Genomic DNA, 14,625 nt, shown 5'->3' on the forward strand with positions numbered 1-14,625 from the left:
GGCACCCTCAGCTGCTCCCTCCGTGGCATTTCCCGAGGGAGCAAGGTGCCTTGCCCTGGTCTCTTGCCCGCAGCAGCCGCATTCCCGCCGGTCGAGCCGTGCCTCGCCCCGGTGCCATTTGTCACGGGAATTTGTATTTTCGAAAACGAGCGCGGGAAGCGGGAGGCGGGTGGGGCTAGAAGGAAGGTCGGTTCTGCCCTGGCTCCCGCCCTCCTCTTTTATACCACTATCACGGCGGAACTCGTCACCCTCTGCTCTCGGGCGCGGCGCGAAACGGAACTGAGTTCACCTAAGGGGGGCCCACGGGGGCGAGCCGAGCCGAGCCGGGCTGAAGGTGAGCGTGGCGCCTCAGGTGAGTGTGGCGGGCGCTGCCGCCGGACCGGGAGCGGCTTGGCGCAACCGGTGCCGATCTTGCATCAGCTGCCGCCAGCCCACACGCGGCCGCTCCTTCCGCTCCTGCCGCGCTCGAATTCTGCCGTACCCGGGTTCCGCGGCAGGACAGAGGCTGACGGACGCTCCTGGGGACGCAGATGCCCCCGCGGGGGCTGGGGCGGTGGTCCCGAGCTAACAGCTCCCCACACCTGCGCCAAGTCGCGGCGGGATGCGATAGTCGCTCCCGGGCTGCGGTAGGCACCGGGATGCAGCGGGAGGCTCCTGCTGCCGCCTGACCCATGCGGATCTCGAGTTCGGGTGCTGGAGGTACTTGGAACAATTGAGCAGCGCTGGGGAAGGCAGCTAGAGTTGTCCAGGTAGTGTTTGAGGAGGGTGCTCGTGCTGGGGGACTTGTTGCACTTGGGGTAAAGGCTGAATGTGACACGTGCCAGCTCGGGAGGAGATTTATCAAGAAGCAGGATGGTTTGCTGGTTATGGGGAAACAGCCGAGTTGGTGGCTGCTGCTGTGATCCTGATAATCCTCTATGGAAATGGTCACAAAGTTATCCTTGTGTGCTTAGGCTGATACAGTAGTGTGGCATGCGGTCCTGGGCACGTGGATGGAGTGTTCTCACTTTGCCGATGAAGGGAGAAGCCACTGGTGGCTGGGTGGTTCGGTGCAGGCAGGAGTGCCAGCTGTGGCCATGGGCATTGGGAACCACTTTCCTTGCAGCTCCTCTGTGCTGGATGCCTGCTTCACAGGTTGCTCATCTTCTGAGCTTTTTGGGGATAGGTGGCTGCTGTGAGCAAGAGGGGTGGGGATGTCACACATTCGGGGTGATTACAGCCTGTAGAGCTTGCAGACTGCTTAGCAAGCACTGTTAGCAGGCAAGGAATTATGGAGGAATTGTCTCCGCATCATTGCTGCCCACATTCCAGCCTGGAGAAATGTACCAGCAGTCAAGTTTGGTCTGAAGGATCTCCAGACTGACAAGCCTGGGAAGCGGTGGGCAAGCTTTGGGACACGCCTATGAGTTCTATGGTTGAGACCACACAGGGCTTAAGCAATGAGCATTTCCCAGCATGGACTGACTGGGTTCATCCCTGACTCACTGTTGTGGGGAAGGGCTGTGCAGGCAGGGTGTGTGCAGCCCCACAGTGCCTTGGAGGGTGCCCCACCACTGTCTCTGGCCAACCAGTGTGGCAGGGGTGTGGTGCCAATGAGTGAGCTGGGAGCTGGGCTCCCGTGGGCATCATTGCCTTCCCTGCCCCTTGCAGTACCAGTCCTGCTGCCTGAAGGACACTGAGCTTCACATTTCCCTTTTCTTGCAGGGCTTTTCACCAGCTGAGCTTCACTGAGGAGCAGACAAGATGCTGAGGGAAAAAATGACCGTTTTTGGGAAGAAGCTGATCCGCCGGCGCATGGTGGACCTGAGCTCTGATGACACACATTTTGCTCGCTGCCTCTCCACAGTGGACCTCGTATCCCTGGGGGTGGGCAGCACACTAGGGGCTGGTGTGTATGTGCTGGCCGGGGAGGTGGCCAAGGAGATGGCTGGTCCCTCCATCGTCCTCTCCTTCCTGGTGGCTGCTTTCTCATCGGTACTGGCTGGACTCTGCTATGCAGAGTTTGGGGCCCGTGTCCCCAAGGCTGGCTCTGCGTACCTCTACAGCTACGTTACCGTCGGCGAGATCTGGGCTTTTATAGCCGGGTGGAACCTCATTCTCTCCTATGTGATAGGTACGAGGCCAGGCAGGCTGCGTGGGGCTCCTTCCAGTGCCCTGCTGGCACCATAGGAGGCTTCTGGGGGCAGGGTGTGGGGTGGGATCAGCAGGGAGGTGGGTGGCTGGTGCCAGTCTGCCATGGGCTCAGACTAATGCACAGGTTTGCCATCAACCAGGTACGGCCAGTGTGGCTCGAGCCTGGAGTGCAACATTTGACAACATCATCGGCAACCACATCTCCACCTTCTTCACCACCAACATCCCAATGCATGTGCCAGGAGTGCTGGCTGAGCATCCAGACTTCTTTGCTTTGATCCTGATTTTGCTGCTTACTGGTGGGTATGCAGGAGAGTGGCTCCATGGTACCATGGGTGATGGCACAGGAGCCTGCTGGGTCCTCACTCACCTCTTCTGTCCCCACAGTACTGCTGTCTTTTGGTGTCAGTGAATCTGCCCTGGTGAACAAAATCTTCACGGCGGTGAACCTGTTGGTGCTGAGCTTTGTCATCATTGCTGGCTTCATCAAGGGAAACATCAAGAACTGGCAGCTTTCAGAGGAGAGCCATGTCAATTTGTCACTGCTAGACACACCGGATGACATGTAAGCAACTGGGATCTGCCATAGGGCAGGCACAGGCCCTGCTGTCCTTGCACCTCACGGCAGCTGCTCTCTTGCATTTCTTCCAGGAAAAAAGCTTTTGGCTCTGGTGGGTTTTTCCCCTTTGGACTGGAAGGGATGCTGACTGGCGCTGCCACCTGTTTCTATGCCTTCGTGGGCTTTGACTGCATTGCCACCACAGGTACTGCCTTGGGTGAGGGCGGCGTGGGCATTTCCCCTGCACAGCCAGCAGCTGGTTGGGAGCTGATGGGGAGGATGCTCCCACATGGTGTGGGAAAACAGCTGGTCTCACTGCTCCTGGGAGGTTTCCCTGTGGAGTGTGTGTCTTCAGCTGGGCCAGACAAAAGGGCTCAGAGCCTGCCCTGCCCCAGGAAAAGTGGCTCATTACACCACATGGTGGGAGCAGGGCTGCACCCTGCCTGCACAGCCAGCTCCCAGAGCAGCAGGGAGCCTTTTGACTGCTGTGCCGAGCCTGCCACAGTGCTGGGAATTGCTGGTGTCTCCTAGTTATTCCCAGCCTCAGGCAGCCTTTTTCCAAATGACTGGGTTCATGCAAAACTGCTGCTTCCTGGAGCACAGGCAGCTCTCTTAATTTCCTCTCATTACCCCAGAAATCTACTTAGTGGGTGGCTGGTACAGGCTGTTCTGCCTGACCTTGCCTGTGCCACCCTGCCTCCAGGGGCTGCCCAGCAGTCTCCTCCTTTCCTGCCGCTGAGCCCCTTGCTGGGAGCCTGGTGCAGCACACCTTTGCAAAGCCGAGCACATGTTCAAGGAGGATCTCTGTTCAACAGGCTCTGTAGGGAGTGGGAGCTGATGGTGGGGGGGAAGGGCTGGCATGGCCAAGGGCTGGCTGCAAGCCCAGGCTGCCAGGCAGCTCCATTCCTTCTGCTAGTGCAGCAGCAGCATGGCCAGGGACCCCTCCTTTCCGACAGCCCCTGCTTGCTGCTCCCCTGTCCTGTGCTGCCATGGAAAGTCCCTACTCTGGCTCATCCCCTGGGGGTACTGGTCCCATGCTGTGCAGTGGAGTGGGGCACATGTGGCCTCTTGTGTCTGCACAGGGGAAGAAGCCAGGAACCCACAGCGCTCGATTCCCATTGGCATCATTGTGTCCCTCCTCATCTGCTTTGTGGCTTATTTCGGGGTGTCTGCATCCCTGACTCTCATGGTGCCCTACTTCCTCCTGAACAAGAGCAGTCCTCTGCCTGAGGCTTTCAAGGAGGTTGGTTGGGAGCCCGCCCGCTACGCCGTTGCTGTTGGCTCGCTCTGTGCCCTCTCCACCAGGTAGGACTGCCATATTCCTGGCACTGTTTGGGGCACAGCACAGGGACCGACAGCATTAACCTGGCTGGGCTGGGGATTTGCTCTGTCCAGTTGCTGTCCTGCTCTTGGCACAGAGCTGGTCCCTTCCCGTTTTGGGTGGTAGATGTGGGCAGCTTGCCTAATCTCTCTCCACAACAGCTTGCTGGGCTCCATGTTTCCCATGCCCCGAGTGATCCATGCCATGGCAGAGGATGGGCTGCTCTTCAAGTTCCTCTCCCGGATCCACAGTGGCAGAAAGACCCCTCTGATCGCCACCTTTGTCTCGGGGTTCTTTGCAGGTAAGGCTCCTGGCCACCTCCTCACACCCAGCCCTGCGGTGGTCTGTGGCGGTGTTTGCGGGTCCCCAGGATGAGGGAAGAGATGAGAATCTTGACTCCCTGTTTCCAAAGGCTGATTTATTATTTTATGATATATATTATTTTAAAAGAAAATTATATACTAAAACTATACTAAAAGAATAGAGAGAAAAGAGACATCAGAAGGCTAGCAAGGAAAGGAATGAATAATAAAATTGTGTGACTGCTCACAGCCTCGACACAGCTGGCTGTCATTGGTCATCATGTAAAAACAATTCACATGAGACCAGTCAAAGATGCACCTTATGGTAAACCATCTCCAGACCACATTCCACAGCCATCAGATAGTTATTGTTTACATTTAGTTTCTGAGGCCTCTCAGCTTCTCAGGAGAAAAATCCTAGCGAAAGGATTTTTCAGAAAATATGTCTGTGACAGTGGTCTGGAGCTGTGCTCATGCTGCTTGTCCTCATTGCAGCGGTGTTTGCCCTCCTGCTTGACCTGAAGGACCTGGTGGACCTCATGTCGATCGGCACGCTGCTGGCCTACTCCCTGGTGGCGGTGTGCGTGCTCATCCTCCGGTGCGTGACTCCTCGTGTTTGGCGGTGCCCAGGGTGGATGTTCCTCACACCATCCTGGGGGCTTGTAGCCACAGCTGTTTTCCAGGGGCATGATGCATCCTGGGGAAGTGTCAAGCCCCCAAGATGGAGGCTGCTGACCAGAGCCTGTGTGTGACTCTGGGCATATCCTTGGAGTGGCTGTCGCGGGGCCACTGCCGGAGCAGCGGGGATGTGAAGGTGCTGCCCACTGTTCCCTTGGGCTAGGAAGTTCTTGGGCTCTGCTGCAAGCTTGTCTTACCTGCTCAGGTACCAGCCCAGGCAGCCGAACTCCCGGAAGGCCGTGGAAATGCTGGAGCTGAATGGGAACGAGGAGGAGAGAGTGATCATGAACCCAGCCATCAGTGCTGCCAGTGCCCAGCACAAAGAGACCTTGTCCCTGGCGACGCTCTTCAACCCGCCCGGGGACACGCCCACTGTGCTCTCGGGGCGCATTGTCTATGTCTGTGTCGCGGTCATTGGTGAGTCAGTGGGAACTGGCGGCTGGTGTCCCCTCCTGCCAGGGGCTGGAGTGTTTTGGCGTGTCTCTGTAGAGGTGGAAGGGATGGAGAGCAAGCCAGGCAGAGGAGAGTGGCTGGGTTGCCAGTCGCTGTTGGCAGTGCCAGAAGGTGCTGAGCCCTAAGCAAGGTGCCAAGTGCAGGGTACAGCTGTGGTTTGGGGTGCACAGGCATTGTTGGAGGACATGGGTGCTAAGCCAGGGATGTGCAGGTGGTCATGGGAGATCTCTATGATGAGCCTGACCCATGCTGGCCACCAGCAAGGGCAGTTCCCAGCCCCTTGAGAGTGCTTGGGCTCAGCCAGCAGGGTTTGATCTATCAATGGCTCCATTGTACAGCCAGAGTGGGGTGGCTCAGCCAGGTCTGGGTGAGCGTCAGAGCTGGGCCCAAGCCCAGCCAAGCACAGGCTCCCTGCAGCTTGCTGGTCTGGGAAGTGCCTCCAGCAAAGTACTTTCCTAAGGCTTTGGGGTGGATGTTAGAGGCAGTGCGTGCTGGACCTGACCAAGAGAAGTGGGTGCCTCAGCAGAGCTGTGGGTGAGGCTCAGGGCCCCAGGGAGGCCATGTGCCATACAGTCCCCTGACAACCCCCTCTCTTGCAGCTGCACTGATCACAGTCATCTGCGTGGTCCTGACCCTCAGTGTGGATGCACTGAAGGATGCCAATGTGGGCTCTGTTGTGCTTCTGGTGCTGCTCCTCGTGGCCCTGCTCATTTTCACCATCATCATTTGGAGGCAGCCGCAGAGCAATGCACGATTAAACTTCAAAGTGAGTGCAGCCCCCTGCATCTTGGTGTCTGCACCCCCTGGACTCCATCAGGATCTGGGCATTGCAGGTTCTGCCAGGGCTTGCTGCCAGGCAGTCACCAGGAAAGCCCTAAAAAGTGTCTCTCTGAGGAGCAGTCCTCAGTGTGGAGGTGCCTGGGTGCTCTGGGCTGTGGCAGGGAGGGGGTCCTTCCATTGGCCAGTAGCATCCTTGAGCCCAGCCTGGTCCCTCAAGGCACAGCTGACACAGCACTTCTTGTCCCTTGCAGGTACCTTTCCTGCCACTGGTGCCAATCCTCAGCACCTTCATTAACATCCTGCTGATGGTCCAGCTGAGTGCGGGCACCTGGGCGCGGTTTGCCGTCTGCATGGTTGTGGGTAGGTGTCCTGTGCTGGGCAGTGCAGTGCCCATGGGTCTCTCCTGGGGGTTTGTTAGTGCTGCCAACCCACCATTGCACATTTCATTATGTAAACTGTCCTGCAGGTTTCATTATTTACTTCACCTATGGGATTTGGAACAGCGTGGAAGAGAAAAATGCGGAAACAGCCTGTGCCACAGCAGAAAAACCTCTGCACCATCCTGGGCTGGACCTCAGCCCTGGGGCTGCTGCAGTCTGAGGGCCTGGGGACCAGTGCTTCATGGACCTCTTTGCCACTTTGGGACAAGATCCTGATCCAGACAGTCCATCCATCCGCTCTCCTGCAGAGACTGAGTCCCAGAGTGAAGTACTAAGGTCTGAACAAAAGGTCCTGAGTCAAAGCTGACCTAGGATGAACATCCCAACTGAATGTTGTATGTTTCCACTCATTAACAAAGTATTGTTATATGTACTTACTTATTGGCAAAACATGTTCACCTTTCTGTATCTAGAAACAGCATAAGGCCACATCTGGCCTAACTAGGGGGTATAGGATCAAAGACAACTCCCTTGGATCCTCCTTGAGCCCTGGCCAGGCTCTGGGAGGAAGCTGACAGGAAAATGAAATTAGAAATGATGTCAGCTGGTTTGTTTAGCCGTGTACACCCCGGACCACTGTCACAGCAAAGTGGGGGAGCCTCGTGGCCTGCAGAGGAGGAGGCACTGCAGGAGTTCCCAGCTCCTGGCGTGGTTCTCCAGCCCTTGGCTGTGACAGCTTCCCCCCAGAGCTGATGTCTCTTGGGCTTGGATGATGTGTGATGGCTCTTCCATAATCACTGTAGGCATTCTTTCCTAGCAATGATTAGCATTGCTCAGCTTGTCCCTTTGCAACTCTTTGCTCATGGTTAGGTGCCTTGCTTAGCTTATCCTTTTGTGATTCTTTGCAGTTTTCCATCATAGTAAATGCCACTGTTCCTTAAGTTGGGGTCTGTGTCTCTGACCCTACTCACTAGCAAAACAAAATCAACAGGGTCAGAACAAACTGTTGCTTTTAAAATCTAAATTAAAGTAACCAGTCCTGTATGAAATTCCCAGATGGGAAGAACTTCCATATAGTTCACTGGTCCTCAGGTGGGCTAAGGTTGGAGGACCATGTGAGCAATGGGGAAGTCAGTTAAAAGAAGCTGAACTGTTGGATGTATTGAAATGCATCCAAAAATCACATACTGAAAAAGGAAAAGAACTTGTGGATTCGGAAAGGCAAGGATGGATTTTGTTAACAGTATATCAAACAAACAAAACACCAACAAAAGGAACAGTTGTTGAAATGCTCTAACATGAACCAACAGATGTGAGTTGCAGAATCAAATTGTAATGCTAAAATGCCAAATTAAGCTGCTTGCTGACAAGATGGATTTACCAGACTTGCTGAGAAGGCTGCAGTTTGAGTAGCTCAGTATAAGGAAAGGAGGGGGCAAGTGAAGCACAAGAAAATGCATGCAGTGATTGCAGAGGCAGGTGTGCAGTGGGATCCTGATAAATGGAATGGAGATATTTGGGCTGCTGTGGATTCTGATGAGGTTGGTTCCCGAGATGAATGTGTAGATGTGATACCAGCATGGAGACAAATGGTAGAATTAGATGCTAATGATCAGGAGGGATACTCATAGAAGATTATACTCAGTATGAATTAAATATTTGAGCAGTTTAGGAAAAAACAGGGGAACATCTTTTCTCTTGGGTGGTGTGCTTGCATGACCAGGGAGCATCAGGGATAACCCTAGACTCAGGGGACTCTAAGAAGTTTTTAGATTGAGTTTGGATTCTTTTGTGCAGGATGCATTTTGGAATAACATTTACAATACTAATTTGTTAGCTTTGGCTGCTTTGGATGTAATACTAAATACCCTGCAGCAAATTATTGGCCAGGATCTGAAAAAGTCAGTGGTACACTTTGTGAGATTGTGTACAATGAGATACAACAGAATCTCTTGTGATTTTCTATTTGTAGATAATGTTACTGAAGATATATTAATCTTCAGTAATGTTACTGAAGATATATTAGTCACTCCAATATTTGTACCCGTAACTTTATTGCAATGTTAGGCTTTTAGTTATTTATTTTTTTTTCTATTTTTTAAATGAAGATTTTTAGTTTTTTACTTCCTGTTATATCCTGTCAATTTTTGGAACCTAATTATACCCTGATTGATGACTTGCAGCCTACTCCCATTGGTATGAACTGGTCAAGGTTCTGTTCCAACACACAGACCTGAGGCTTGCTGAAACAAGCCCAGGAGAATGGATAAAAGGCTTTGATTACTGTCCATCATGTGATGGAGAATATGGATGGTGGGACATTCTTTTTGGATGGGTGCCTACAGCTACCAGAATTTTCAACTGAGTGCTTCACCCTGGTGTTGTTTTATTGATGCTAATCCTTTTGCTTTTTGTTGTGATAATTGCATTGTATGTGTTAAGGTTTGGATGGTCATGAAACAATTATTTTACCAACTACCTCCACTGATACTAGACAATCCATGTGGTACCAAAGCATGAAATGCTCTCAAGCTCTATTTGGATATTGTGAAGCTTGAGTGATTATAGTCACAGGGTGTATTGTGTAGGACAATGACTGGGAACTCTGTGGACAGCTAACTGGGGGTACAATTAGAGGAAACTGAGGACTTAGAACAGTTGGGAAATCATAGAGTATATATATTCCTTAATTTGGTGTCTGTGTCTCTGACCCTACCTACTGGCAAAACAGAGTCAGGACTGCAGAGCTGGGTCGTGTGCTGCCTCTTCCCCTCACAGGGAAGTCTGGGTGGGAGTGCTGGTGGCCAGGGCTGGTCTCTGCCCTCCTCCAGTCCCACAGAGGGGCAGTGACACCAGCACAGCCCCCTGGCCATGAAAATTGCTTTCTCTGTGCACGGAGGCCCCACGTGATGGTGCAGCTGTATTCATTCCATCTGCCACGTGGCTGTGTTCACCACCTCCTCCCTGCCTTCCAGGTGCCAGATGTGTACCTGGCAGCCATGGCTGGAGCTCTGCAGGAAGGCTTACTGCAACTTGTTCTGGTACTCACAGTACTCTGGTACTCACTGCTAGCAAACTGGTACTGCCCTGACCATGCTGTTTGATGTAAATGTCTTGCTCAAGTGTCAGTGAGATGTCCTCAGTGTAGTTGTACTTGTGTCCAACCTCATCTGCCTTTCTATAATTTTAGGGTGAATTTTTAAATCTATTAAATTAAATGTTTTTAAGTGCTTCTTCCTGTTAGTCTTGCTGTTAATGGCCTGGAGTCATGGGCTCCTTGGCAGGACCTTACCTGCCACTGGGCTGGGTGCCAGTGCAGAACAGTGCTGGGTGACATCCCTGCCCAAACCCTGCCCAAACCCTGCCAGCTGGAGCCACCAGTGCTCACTGTGAGCCAGGAGCTGTGAAGCAGTGCTTCAAACCAGCTCCAGACACTGCTGCTGGTACCTGGGGGGGCAGGACAGCAGCCTGCCATGGTCCTGCCTTTCAGGCCATTGTGACACCAAGTTCCAGAGCAGTGGATACAGTAAAGGCCTTGGAAATAATCCCTCCTGGAGGTGCCAGCAATGGCCTGCAGAGGAAGCCTGACTAGAAGCTGGGCTGCATCCATGAGAAGATGATTTTCCAGATTTTGTTCTGGTCTAAATCGGATCTGACATAAGTATCCAAAACAAACCTAATTTAAGGCAGATGGACTGTGCTTGGTTTTGGCATCTCTCGCTGTTCATTGGCAGTGGTGCAAGGTCACTGCACGGTCAGTGCTGAGCTACCTGCACCATCAGCGCTGCTTGGCCCCTGTGCTGGAGCTGGGAGCCCTCCCCCAGGGCTGTCCCTGCAGCAGAAGGGGCTGTGGCTCCTGCTCTGGCCCCAGCACAGGCACTCACTGTCCCAGTGTCCCAGGCTGCTGTCCCTGCCAGAGCCTCAGGCTCCAGCCCCCAGGCACAGGTGACTCTGTGGGTGCTGCCAGCCCTCCTAGTCAGGCTGGTGCCTCAGTGTGCCATGCTGGCTTCACCACCCCACCTCGTGGGTATCTTCTGGCCCGAGGCAGCACAGGGTCCCTGCTGAGCCCTGAGCCTGCCCTGTGCTCATTCACCCAGTTTTGGGTGCTGCTACCCAAGGCTAGAGGGCAATGGGCCTGTGATACAGCTGCAGCTGTCACCCCCTGCCTTGGCACTGCACAGCCCCTGTGCCTTTGTTTGTGTCTGTGTCCCATGCATGTGCACATCCCTGCCCACATCCGTTTGTGGGTCTGTTTGTGCCCATGGGCACATCCCTGCCTGGTTACAGGCCATCCCACTGAGCTCTGCCATCCCAGCCTGGGCATCCACTGGGACTGGCAGAGTTCAGGGCATGGAGCAGGATTCTGGAAGCTCTGGACAGCTCCCACCATGGCAGCTCAGCAGGGAAAGCTTTGGGGAGTCAGTGCCACTGAGCCATGGCTACAGCAGCCCTGTTCCCCCCCAGGCTCTGGGCCAGGCTCCTGTCCTTGGCCACCAGCCTGTGGGGGCTTCCCCAGCTCTGCACCCACTCTGGGGGTCCCTGTCTCCCTCTCTGTGCAGGCTAGCAGGGCTGCCAGGGATGGCACCACATCCTCTGCTGGGCAGCACCTCTGCCTTTCCCAGGCCGTGCTGGGGTTACTGCCCATCTCAGCACAGCAACAGCCAGAACAACACTCAGAGCCTCCGTGTGTGTCTGCACAAACCATCGGGGTCACTGCTGTACCTGCTGCCCCAGCAGCCTGCTCTGATAGCAGCCCAGCTCCATCCCACAGGGCCTGGGAGGAAAGCATGTTCCTGGGGAAGCCCGACAGGGGCTGGGGGCTGGAGGGTGCCTTTCCCCTCCACTACCAGTCTGGGAGGGGCCCTTTTGTGGTTTGGGAGAATCAGCAAAAAGCAGAGCCTGGCTTTGCTGCTGGGAGGGCTGTGATGACCCACCCTTCTGGGGAAAGAAAGAAGGAACCACCCCCAACACAGCTGCATGTGGTTTGCCCTGGCAGTTGGGTCATTTCCTCCCCAGGCTTGATTTGTGATTTCCTCGTTGCCATTCCCCCCTGGATTGAAAGGGGAGCAGCAGGGCTGCTGAGTCCCACTGTGTCTGGCCCAAGCCATGCTGAGCAGGCAGGTGGCTGGCGAGGCTTCTGTGGCCACTCGCTGGTGACAATGTGCTCTGGGGTCATGCCAGGGATGCAGTGCTGCTGGCTTGGGCTGTTGGGGTGACTGCCAGCCTCCCTCCCCATCTGGCTTCACCACACCCCATGGCATTCATAACTTCATATCTTATCTGGACAACTTCATATCCAGCTGGTTTTGGGGGACATGGGGCTTTCCTGGTGGATCCTTCAGAGCAGCTCTCTGGACACCGGATGCCTGCCACCTCCAGGGGGGTACCAAGAGGCCATGAGTGTGGCCATACGGGCTGGGGGCAGGATGGAGATGGGGGGCTGTGCTGCTGAGCCTCTGGAGGCAGAGCTGCAGCTGCAGAGCCTGCCCCTGTCCCTGCACTGCTCCCTGGCCAGAGCAGGCCCTGGCAGGCAGGGATGTAGCAGCAGATTAAATTTTGATCCGCTTGGGAATTAAAATAGGCTGGCAAGTCTGCTCTGCTCTGTGACACCAAATGCTTCAATGTGAGGAGTTAATGTGCCATCTTCTTCCCTGTAAATCTGAGCACTGTCAGATCCCCTTCCCTGCTGGTGGGGCAGAGCTGCAGTGGCTGCTGAGTGGGATGAATCCAGCAGCAGGGCCTGAGTCCTGGAATTTAGGGAATTGATACAGGCAGGTGGGGTCACTGGTGTAACACAGCAAACTGGGATCAGCTCCTGACATTTCTTGCAGCAGCACTGGGTTATGCTCCCTCGCAGTCCAGAAGGGCTCCAGGAAATCAAAGTCGGTGATGGGGGAGATTCTTATCACTCCTTTCTCACCTGGCTCCAGGCAGGGCCCAACCCTTCTGTTCTCTGTGGTGAGCTTAAGCACACATGACCCAGTCAGTAGCTGTGAGGAGCCCGTGTGCATCCAGTAATCCTCTTGCCCTGAGCTGTGCCAGGTGGCCAGCTCTCTATAAACACACAGGCTCAGTGCCTGCCTCTCTTTGCCTTTGCAGGCCTGGCATGATGACCTGCTGCCACATGGCTTCTCTTCCCTTGTTCTCCTTTCCTCCCAGTGCTGCAGCTGCTGCCCTGGTTCCTGCTCTTGTCCCCCAGTCCTCACTGCAATTAGGCAAAGGGTGGCTCCTCTCACAGCCTGTGCTGGAGCTGCCAGCATGCTGTGATGATGCCTGCACCCAGCAGGATGTCACCCTGGAGCTTCAGAGGAGTCTCTCTCATGAGACAGCTGTACCCTCATGGCACCCACACCTCACTGAGGTGGAAGTGAGCCTGTGAGTGAGTGAGTGAGTGAGTGAGTGAGTGAGTGAGTGAGTGAGTGAGTGGTGCAGGGAGGAGATGGCAGAGGCAGCATGGGCAGTGCAAGTGGCACATTTATGGTGCAAATGGGTAATTTTCCATCAGTGTGGCTGCTTCCTGATGAACAACCCCTTCTCTGCCACTATCAGGATCACCAAAGGCTGCATAGGTGTGCTGGTTTCCCAGCCTCATACACAAGAGATTTCTTTGCTAATCATAGAGTTTGAAGGCTGTTACATCCTCGTGTCCTCCTTAAGCTTTCCCATTTTCCTACTGTGTTTATCCAAACAATTATTCCATCTCTAATTCATATTCTCCACACAGGACCTCACACTGATGGTGCTTTGCAAGGCTGGATGGAAGACTGCTCTTGTTTTTCCATTTTTATGCCAATGTCCTGTTCCATTTCACTGCATCTCAGGGCAGCCTGCACCTTGGCCTGGTAAATCCTGACATTTTTTAAACCTGCTGAAGGATAAACATGCAGTTCCTTTAAGACCTGTGACAGCTGTACAGGCACAGCCACCTGACTTGCAAAACAAACAGATAGGAGACATTTTGACAAACTAAATGTAACACCCCTCTCAGCTCAGTTATCAAGTCTTAGGGGTAATGTGAGTGTTAAACTAATTTAACTGCCTGGTCTGCACATAGGTGTGCAACAGTTTCTATCATCCTGGACAAGATAATGCATGAAAAATCATGACACGTTACTGGGCAGGGAGCAGCTGCTATTGTTTACATAATACAAACCAAATTTACAGACAGAATTTAACTTGTTCAATGGAATTATCTGCCCTGAGGAACCTACCTGAGAGGTTCTTGGGGACAGATCAAAAAGGGTTTAGATCTCATCTTGTTTGGACATAAGAACAGGCTAGAGAGTGCTGGCCATGCTCATCTTAAAATGGGAAGAAATGAATGGAAGGGAGATCTTAGTTCCCTCCTCTCTTTAGTGATCACTGAGCATTTGTTGTTTTACAGGCTACTCCAATTGTGGGACAGGTGACAGAACAGGGAAAACTCTCCTGAATTTTCTCAAGCTGCTGATATGAAACGTATGGACTGGTCTGATTGAGAGCATAAGCAACTTGTTTTTAACATCAGCCCTGAGCTACTGCACAGCAGGAGAGGAAAAGCCAGCAAGACAGAAGTGCAGAGAACCATGGTGAGACTTGTGCACCCTCCTAGAGTCCATCTCTGTGTTTGCAAGTGACAGCAGCTTTACACCAAGAGATGTGTGCCCCACCCAGTTTGTGTCAGAGAAAGTGGTTCTGACACACAAACTGCAATTGCTGCAGGATTCAATGTTGGAGTGGCTGGATACCAGGTGCCCACCAAGCCACTTGTGTCACTTTCCACCTCAGGGGTGTCCCTACCCATGGCAAGGTGCTTGCAACTAGCTGGTCTTTAAGGTCCCTTCCAGCCCAACTCACTCTGTGATTCTGTGATTTGTCCAGGTTACTCCATGGAGAGGGCTCACAAGCTAACAATAACCTGAACATGCACTTTCCCCAAAGCCTAGGAAACCTGGTGTCTCCTCCCTGCTAGCTGATGGAGACATAGTTGGTATCTTGATTACATCCATAGGCACGTGGTGACATCTCTGATTTTGTTCC

The 14,625-nt window shown here is 53.6% G+C and overlaps 1 protein-coding gene across 2 annotated transcripts; it reads left to right on the top strand.

Moving 5' to 3' along the window:
* Positions 1 to 267: 267 nt before the first annotated feature.
* Positions 268 to 9,839, top strand: SLC7A3 (solute carrier family 7 member 3). 2 transcript variants are annotated; one of them, XM_066559532.1, is made up of 12 exons: positions 268 to 352; positions 1,705 to 2,113; positions 2,274 to 2,432; positions 2,521 to 2,698; positions 2,785 to 2,897; positions 3,775 to 3,997; positions 4,175 to 4,314; positions 4,811 to 4,913; positions 5,199 to 5,410; positions 6,046 to 6,212; positions 6,478 to 6,586; positions 6,693 to 9,839. In XM_066559532.1, exons 2-12 carry the CDS (start codon positions 1,744 to 1,746, stop codon positions 6,824 to 6,826), a joined length of 1,908 nt encoding a protein of 635 aa, XP_066415629.1. In that variant the 5' UTR covers positions 268 to 352; positions 1,705 to 1,743; the 3' UTR covers positions 6,827 to 9,839. The 2 variants fall into 2 exon arrangements, with proteins under 2 accessions (XP_066415629.1, XP_066415628.1); XM_066559531.1 differs by lacking the exon at positions 268 to 352 and adding an exon at positions 587 to 749.
* Positions 9,840 to 14,625: the final 4,786 nt, after the last annotated feature.

This window comes from Molothrus aeneus, chromosome 14, assembly GCF_037042795.1.
Source record: "Molothrus aeneus isolate 106 chromosome 14, BPBGC_Maene_1.0, whole genome shotgun sequence".
In the NCBI taxonomy this organism is placed as follows: Eukaryota; Metazoa; Chordata; class Aves; order Passeriformes; family Icteridae; genus Molothrus; species Molothrus aeneus.